Source organism: Artibeus jamaicensis, unplaced genomic scaffold (genome assembly GCF_021234435.1).
Source record: "Artibeus jamaicensis isolate MK-2021 breed Jamaican fruit bat unplaced genomic scaffold, CSHL_Jam_final contig_466, whole genome shotgun sequence".
Taxonomy (NCBI): domain Eukaryota; kingdom Metazoa; phylum Chordata; class Mammalia; order Chiroptera; family Phyllostomidae; genus Artibeus; species Artibeus jamaicensis.
This window is the reverse complement of record NW_026521844.1, coordinates 684735-694459: the sequence shown is the minus strand read 5'-3', so window position 1 is coordinate 694459 and position 9725 is coordinate 684735. Positions and strand designations below refer to the sequence as shown.

Sequence of the window (9725 nt, the reverse complement as noted above, 5' to 3'; positions counted from 1 at the left end):
ATGTGGTCAACCAAATACCAAATAGCTGGAGTTTAACAAATCAACTGGTTTTGATTTGGCTTCATAGACCTGATGTTTGCAAGTTAGTTGATTGAATCAGTGCCTTAAATCACAATTGTGCAGGGGTGTCAAACTCATTTTCACCAGGGGCCACATCGCCATCGAGATTGCCTTTAAAGGGTCCAAAGTAATTTCAACTCCTTAACAGTTAAGGAGTAGTTACATTTATACAGTCCTAAAATTACATTTGGCCCTTTTGAAAGCAGCCATAAACCTGATGCGGCCCCAGGTTTGAAAATGAGTTTGACACCGCTGCAAAAGTGTAAGAATTTTTGAAGTTAATTATACCTAGAATCAAATTCCAAATTTTTTTTCAGCTTTGTTTTTGTTTTTGTATCATAGTCAGCAAGTAATTTGACTCCCAGTTTCCACGTTTGTGAAACAATAACAAGAGTTACTCCTTGAGGCTATCCCCATTCAGTGGAAGATGTGTGGAAGGGGTTCAACCTCAGTCTCTGGCATTTAGTAAATGCACAATAAATGCAAGTGGCTTGTTATCATTTGTTCAAATATCATTTGTTCAAATAAAAAATACTATATTTTAATACTTAAATAATCTGAAATGTATTTTAAACTATATATATATTATTTCTTTAATTGAAATGTTATCTAAAGTTCAGAGTTAAAAAGAAAATAGAGAAAGAAATATTTACAGTCCTTAAAGGAATTATGACTATGGTTTTTGGAATTTGCATTGTGTGGTTCCCATCTAGTTTATTCTTTTCTATTAAAGAAGTTTAATCATATGCTAATAGAATAGAACTAATTGTCATTTTCTTTGTTATAAGGTCCTATTCATCTAAAGTGTTTTGATCATATAATAATAAACATATCTTTTTAGACTTTAGCTAACAGTACTAACATATCTCTTTTTCTTATTAGAGACTTTATCTAACATCTAATATCCTTGTTCTCTTCTTCTTGTGCAATCCTTCCTTGGAACAGCGGCTGCTTCAAAAAATAAAGTTAAAGGTGAGCTGTCCATTTTGCATGATTCATTTTTTCTGCTCAGTGTTCTAAGGCACTTAAATGATGGCACCAACACTTTTGGGATAATATTAGTTCAGTATATAAATATTAGTCACAAACTTTTACAAATACAAATATATATTATTTCAATTATTCAATTTGTGATATGTGTTTGTGTCTGTATGATTGTTCATGAGGTTTATTTTTTTGTTTGTTTTATTTTGCACTTTGTTAAATGGCTTCTGTGCATTTACATTTTGCCCTTTGACCTGTTTATTTCAGTGGGGGTAAAACTGTAAAATGGAAAAAACACAGTTTAAAATAAGACTGATAGAATATGTCTGAATTGAACAGCCTTCATAGAATTATGTGAAGAGAAAATGTTATGCTTTAAAAATGAATATTATAAACTGTGTGTTTCTATTTATGACATTTCTTCCATTTCCCAGTTGCATTAAGCTTGCATTTGCTAGAATTCTAAAAATATATTTTCACAAGGGAGGATGTACTTGTCTAATGCTAGATTGTCTCCCTGAAACAAACAAACAAAAAAAAGACTTTTGGCTTGATGTGTCAGTCTTTCTCATTTTGAAAGAATCCTAATATACGTATGATACCGTGTCATAGGTTTATAGTTTCTGTGTTTATTCCCTACTCTCTAAAACAATGTATAAATTGAATATTTTCTCTTTATAAACCAAACATATATTTTTCTTTTTTTCATTTATTTTTATGCAGCAAAACTGCAAGTACCTTATTAGTCATATATATAACATATAGACATACACACACACACACATATACAGTCTTCAGTTTCCTCATTTACAGAGTGTGAATAACAATAAACTCTTCCAAAGACTGTGATGGGGGCTGAGTTAGGTAAAATGTATGAAACAACTAGTAGGTTTCCTGTAGCATTTTAATCAATGCCAGTTTCCTTTGGCTTCTCACCAATCTGCCTGTTCTTTATTGAGAATTCTCTGACTCTTCTTCATTTAGTATCCGGATATCTAATATCTTCCTCTGTGTGGCCAGAAGGAATGACGAGATGGTTTTGTCATTTTCTTTACTTCTAATATTCAGATTTACCCCAAGGCCAATCCTCTCTATTATCCCTTTCCCTCCAACCCTGCCCTCCCCCAAGTTGTGTTTTTACAACTAGTTTTAACACTGCGAGGGAGTCATCTTAAAAGTGTTAACTGCTCCCTATTTATAAGGCTAAGCACTTACTGTGCAAATACCATTTTTCTAGCAATATACTTATTTCATAGAACACTAAAGCTATAAAGGACTGAAGGACAAATAGCAAATTTGTGGTTACCCTTTGTGGTTTCCTCCACATCTGGCGTAATATGTGGTTTTCATAAATGTGATAGAATTATTGAGATTGGAGTCCTCCTTAGAGAATGGTTTAAGTGGGAGGTGAGGCTTAAACTGATTCTTGAATGTTAGGTAACATGCAGAAAAATATAGTACCTAGAAAATGTAACTCAAAAGCATAACTAAAGGTATAGAAGTAGAATAAATTTAGTTTATTTCAGTGTAGTAAAGAGAGGTTTTGAGTGAAACCCTGTGTTTTCATGAAAGTGGAGGGAAATGAATTTGACAAATGTAATAGTCAATGGACTGATGGTGAGCCATTACCACATATGATTACATAAAACCTCTTGTAATAATCAAATTTATGATCACTCAATAGTTCTTAAAAATAATGGACAATAATTCAAATTGTAAAACACAGGTTATACAGTACAAAGTAGAGGAAACTAATTTACCATTGCAGAATTATAGCAATAAAATATATTACAGGTGTCTGTGAAGTCATGCCAAAAACCCAGTTGGTTAGGATTTTACAAAATACTTTGCACATGTATCTGTGACCGATTTACTGCTTTCCACATCACCATCCCTGCTCTCCTACACACACACCTATTCATTTCATTCGAATCTTCTTTCTCCAATTGTGTATAAGCCTGCAGGGGTTTTATTTATTCTGATTACCCTGTTTGCATATATAAGGTCTTATGGAGATAAGAAATTATACTTATAACATAAACTGTACCTCAAATAGAAATTGAAAATTTTGTTTTTAATAATTGAGACCAGCGTATATTATAAAGAGAGAACAGAAATGCCCAATGTTTTTGTTGTACCATCCCCATGTCAAGGAAAATGGTCTTTAAACAAACAAAAAAAAATGTGGGTAAGAGAAAAATAAAGCCAGGATAATGTAAGAGCAGATGGTTGCTTAAAAATAATTCATTTCCTGGCCCAAACAAAGTATATTCCAGGGAAAAACAGGGGAAGTTTTAAAGAGAATCCTATCTCATTCAAGTAACCCTATGTAGTCATCCAAACGTGGGGAGCCCCTAGAATATTGGAGATGAGAATATGTCCTCATATTTTGTTTTAAGAATTATGTTCCAGAAACCTTAGATTTGACATTAATGTCTCAATAACAATTTTAAATAGACTCTTAAAACAACCTATAGATACTTAGATTAAAAGAGATTATATTAGGAGTCTGCAATTATTAGTAATATCATAGGAAATCACCCGTTTTCCCTCTTCTTTTTAAAATATTGATTATTATACCAATTTCTGAGAGAAAATTATAAATAGGACTGAATTCATCAAATCATTAAACAGCTAATACTTTTCTGATCTATGCAGAAGCTGTCATTGAAGATTACCAATTATTTTTCAATGGTCAGATCCAATGGTGGTTTCCCAGTCTTCATATTACTCATTTTGCTTTGCAGAATATATATATTTTTTCTTTTGATTTTCTACTTCTCTTGGTTTTAGTGTGTCCATGCAGAAATTATTGCTTTTTAACTCCTCTTTGCCTCATCTTGTCTCCTGTTATATCTTGTTCTGGAATATAGGTTTCATTCAGGTTGTATTTGATTCCCGAAGAGATCGCTTATCATGGTGTTGGTCCAGCTCTCCACATCCTCTTTAAGAGATGAACTTTACTTCCTACAGAATAAAGAAAGCAGCCACTTTCTGGATGAATGTGCATCTACAACCAACCTTTATTACCATTGTTGACAAGTAAAACAAAAGATTGATCAAATTCCTTCCCTGAAAGCCCAGAACTGGGAATGGGGAAAGACAGAAAAAATGGAAAGGAGCAAGAAGGAGGAGAGATGAGGAATCAGTTTTGTTACACTTAATTAAATTGTCCTCCTTCTAGGGGGATAAAATTATCTTACTCATACTCTAATTTTTACTATGGGAATGGTAGCTTTTGCATAGAATACTTTTCTTCGAATGACTTTCTCAGAGTTTGCCTGAATTTCCTAACTTGTCTTCTGTTCCAATTCTCAGTACTCCATAATTTATTCTATATTCATATATCACAGTCAATTTTAATGAAGATCATCAATGCTTTGCCATTTAGAGATAGACAAAAAGGCGCCTTAAAGTAATTTTAAATATTCTGTATAAAGTAATTTTATTTCATTTTATTATAAACTTAAAAACATAGATTAAATGTATCTTAATGACTACTGTCCTAAAATCTTATAAAATGCCTAAGTAATTTTAATCTGTAAGTATATTTTTAGTATTTAATCTGCTTTTTAGGATTTTTTTAATTCAAAATTTGGCAACTAGTGTGAGAATAAATTTTATGCCATTTCTAGATCACCAGCAATTACATTCAATCATGTAATCATCATTCAGTGCTCAAATATAAATTAACATAATTATTTCGATTTTGCATGAGAATTAAAAGAGCAGAGCAATCTAAATTGAATTATATATGTGGTTTAGAGAAGAAAATTGGTATTTCAACTTAATGGATTTAAGTAATAGTCATATGTAATATTGTTAAATAAATCATCACTTCTGGTGTAAATATGAAAAGTCAGCCAGTCAACCAAAATGTGACACTTAGTGTCCCCATTCTGCTACCATATTTAACACCTTGGGGGTAAATTGAAAGGCCCTTAAGATGTTAAAATGGAGACTTTAATTCAAACTATTCTGAGAGTGTTATCTTACCTGAGGCACCTATATTTCAGTTTGTATGCATTATATATATATTAAAAACTTCTATTTTGTATTCTCACAGACATAGGTCAAATAGTGGTTTTTCTATTTATTTCATAAAATAAATTAAACTAAGAAAAGACATAAACTCTCAAATTTTACTTATTATTATTATTACTATTATTTAAATGTCTGTGAAAAAAACAAATTTTTTAAAAAATGAAGTAAAAAACAAACCCCCAAACTAAAACTATCAGCAATATTTCATGTTCATGATTCTTTTATGTTTATAATCATTATAAATATATAAAATATGTGTATGTTTTACCAGATATACATATTTTATTTCTTTATACTTAAATATTAAAAACCTAAGTGTATAAATGATATCATTAAAGAATTTCAACCCAGTGTTAGAAGAAAAATAAAAACATTAAGAAAAGTATGTCATAGAAATATTTATATAATACTTAAAGTGTAAAAGTAACTTGTCTCTGTGAAGACATTGAGGAACAAAGTTATATGTTAATTTCTTTTGAATATATGACTTAATTCCTTTTGTTGAAGCTGTGTTTAGATTTCAGTTTAAAAAGTGCAAGGTGTTATTCAAACTCTTGCAAAATAGCTACAAAACCTTCATCAAAAATAACTCATCAAGAAACTGTTATTGAATCTTAGGTTTATTTGTCCCATGCAATTCAAGGAAAGGCTGATATAAGAAAATACATTGAGAATGTTAGAAGTGTGTCAGAGAATTTAAAAATATGTGTTTCTATTCACTAGCAGGGGTGTCCAACCCTTGGCCACATGCAGCCCAGGATGGCCATGAATGAAGCCCAACACAAAATCGTAAATTTACTTAAAACATTATGAGACTTTTTATGGTTTCATTAGTGTTTGTGTATTTAATGGGAGGCCAAAATAACTCTTCTTCCAGTGTGTTACAGAAATGCTAAAAGGTTGGACACCCCTGCGTAAGGGCTCCAGACGGCAGTGCTGAGATTGTTTTCTTAATCCACCTTCTCCTTCTCCCTTCTCTCGGAAAAATACCAAAGATATTGCTGTATATGACAGTGCAATATTATTTTTAAAGACACAATTTATCACTATAGCCTTTTTCTAACGTTTAAAAGAGTAGATAACAAAAATTATTATAACAGATAATACTTCTTGAATGTTTACTATGTGATAGGCATTACACTTAACATTATATGTTTTCTAATTTAATCCTCACCGAAAACTTTGAGATAGATACTATTATTGTCATTTTTAGAAAATGAGGAAAAATAAAGCAAAGGGTAAAGAAATTTTTTTAAGTTCTCAAATCGAGTAAGGCAACAATTTTAAATCAGACATATTACTCCTGAGTTCAAGCTTTTAATCTATTAAAATCTTTAAAGATACCAGATTAATTAATACCATTCACCTAAATCTTATTTGTTTAAATGCATTTACCTATGCCTCATCCACCCAGGTAGAACTGGAGTTGGAAATGGGAGTCAAGTATGATAATGATTTATCAGAAACAAATAATTTGGACCTACCACGTTGGATGTATTGTTGATAAAAAATATTCTCTCAGTAGACTTGTTTTCCTTCCTTCCTCCCTTTGCTTCTCTCTCTCTCTCTTTCTCTATTTTTCTTTCTCTTTCAGGTCTTTCATCCATTAACCTTATGTTATCTTCACTTAATCCCTTGGGAAAGTGTGGAAGTTTCTAGTTTCTCAATAAAATGACTAATTGTCTCAAGGAGCTTTGGGCATAATTAATGTGAAATGCTGAACTCAGAAGAGATTAGCAGGGTTAAAATGTGTGTTTATGAAAATTTTATAAGATAATTCAGTAGGTCAAAATATTCATAATTTTAGTTGTTTTTAAACTGCAGCTTCATTTGATGTGGAGTCTGTTTTTCATTTTTCACCATACTGCAGTGTTGCCATGCACTGGCTCTATGGAGTATTTCTTTATTTACTATTGTATAACTGTCTCCCTTAATGTTGCACAATACAAACTAGTGTGGGACAGGATGAAAAGACCCCTCTAGATACTCCATGTGCAAATCTAAAAGAATATTAATTTCCACTTGATGGAATGGAACTGCATTTTTCTCTCTATCTTTTTTGAAATGTAAATACAGGCTTTAGCATGCCTGTGGACATGTGGATAAACATAATACACTTGCCACCCAAAGAATAAACTTTGTACTGCAATTAAGAATTAGTTTAAGTGTTGCTACCTGAAGTTTATATTCTAATTTCTATTGTAAATAAGTTATTATAATACTTTTTATTCTATCTAAACACATCTCAAACAAAAAGCATAATCTTCTGGGACTCAACTGATTCAGTTGGTTCATGTCATTCTATTATGTTAGGAAAACTGGTATTTGCTTATTCTACAGCTGCTGAGTTGGGGTTTAGAAAGTCTATAATTAAAATCCCAAGGTTTGTGGTTTCTTACAGGTTTTCAAATAGAAAAGTTCTCTAATAATGAGAAATACAGTGGTCAATGTGTAACAGTTGGACATTGTCCGATCAAATGCTCTAAGGCTGACAGTTACATTAGACTAAAAATAAATCCTATTTTATATTTTAATTCAGATGTAGTTTTAGGTATATACTTTCAGTGGAACAAAATCCTTTAACCTGACATCATCCTATAAGATATTTACCATGAACTAATTGTATTGTTATAAGTTTTGGTAAAGATTATCAGAGTACTTGGATTCTAGTTTTTACTTTACCACTTACTTGCTCTTCAGTCTTCACATCAGTGAACAGGGATGAAAATATCAGTATCAGTGACCTCATGAAACTATAACAATTGAAAGAGTATCCAAAGATAAATAGCTATTAAGTAAATGTCATAATCACAGAGCCAGAAACTTCATATTCAGTAATAAATAAAATGTGGCCAGTATTCTGCATCCTCACCAATGGTCCATGTACATGGAAATACTTTGTAATAATAATATCCCTTTTATGTTCTTTTTACTGAACATCCTTGAGAAGGGAGTAAAAATAAGTTTTTTATTTGAACTTAACTGAGATGTGTTAAGTTCAAATGAGGAGTGTATATATATATATATATATATATATAAACTTTATGGGGCTTTCACTTATTCATTCATTTATCCCTCTGCCAACATCATCAGCATTGCTGCAAATAGATCTTTCCAGAATGTATCCAGCCATGTAATACAAAAAATAGAAACATTTATTGAAGAAGATACAAGATACAAGAAACATTGTACATAGGAAAATGATGCCTCAGTCCCCTTCAAAGTAGGCACCTTGGGACATCACACAGTTCTCCCAGTCACCATCAGCTGTCCCATCATGTTTTCCTGAATTTCATTGATGGTCTGAAATATCTTCACTTTCAAAGATGATTTTAGTTTTGGGAATAAACAAGAGTTGCAGGACACCAAATCTGGGCTGTAGGGGGACTGAGTCACCTAGGTGATTTGATGTTTCACCAAAAAATCTCTGAATGAGATGTGACACAGGAGCTCCACATTGTTGTGATGAAGCTGCCAATCACCAGTTGCCCATAGCTGTGGTTTTCTGAATCATTTGAATAGTTTCCAAGGAGGAATGTTTAAGCTTAATGCAAAATTTGATGCAGGTTCACTGCTCTACTTGCTCAGTCACTTTGAATGCAATGGCTACACAGTACACGTGCTCACTCAATGACAACTACTGCCCACAGACTTGTACAGTGACTTTATCTTTGTTCATGCATGCACATTCCAGTTCACTTTTCTCAGCTGCCATGTTACACTGAAGCCATGCAAACAGTTCTTGCTATATCAACAGTAGCTGGACTTTTTCCGTACAGACCTTATGATACATTAGTAAAATAATATGGTTATACACTAATGTGTCATAATGTGATGGGCATTATAAAGAAAAAATAAAGCAGAGGAGTGAGGTAGGAATTCTTGAACGCAGTAAAAAAGGGAGGTGGTTCTAGTTTTGAACAAGAAGATGAGAAAAAGTAAATAATTGAGGAAGAAATCAATGATGAGGAAGCAAGTCATGTGGATGTCTTGGAGAAGCATTCCAAGAAGAGGAATCAGCAAGAGTGAAGGACTAAATGGTAGTTAAAGCACAGTTTATTTAAGGGACATTGAACAGCCCTATGTGAGAAAAGCCTGAGCCTAGGAAAAGATAAGAGAGAAGATCATAGAAGTATTTAGGACCTGAGTCATATAAGGAATTTTGTTTTGCCCCAATCAAGACAAAAAAAACCTGGAAAACTGAGAGAAGAGAAAAATTCTAATTTAGCTTTAGCAGGATCTGTCTGGATGCCCTGGTGACAATAAACTACAGTGAGAAATGTTGAAAAGAAACATTTTTCTTCTTTTCAAAGAAAAAATGGGACAGATGATGGTGGTAGGAGTAGAGCTGTAGCAGTGAATGTGGTGAGAAGTGGTCTTTTGAAATACACCTACTCAAATTCGCTTGCTGGAAGTGAGACATAACATAAAGAATGAAGTGTGAATGACTTTAAAGTTTTATTTCTTGTTTTTGTTCTTGTCTGAAGAAGTGTAAAACAAAGTTACAGTTATAAGATGGAGAAGACTTTTGAAGTAAAAGGGTATAATAATTAAAGTTTAATTTTAAATATGTGAAGTTAGAAATACTATCAAAAGTGCAGATGACAAGTAGAAGTTGTGTATGAATATAAAGTTCA

General features: G+C 32.2%; 1 protein-coding gene across 1 annotated transcript in view; it reads left to right on the top strand.

Moving 5' to 3' along the window:
• Positions 1–297: 297 nt before the first annotated feature.
• The window catches only part of CADM2 (cell adhesion molecule 2), a 344109-nt gene continuing 334681 nt past the window's right edge, over positions 298–9725 (top strand). Inside the window, exons 1-2 of the mRNA XM_053667234.1 lie at positions 298–322; positions 1006–1032. Of these exons, the coding sequence (XP_053523209.1) occupies positions 298–322; positions 1006–1032 (52 nt within the window). The remainder of the gene's footprint in view (positions 323–1005; positions 1033–9725) is intronic.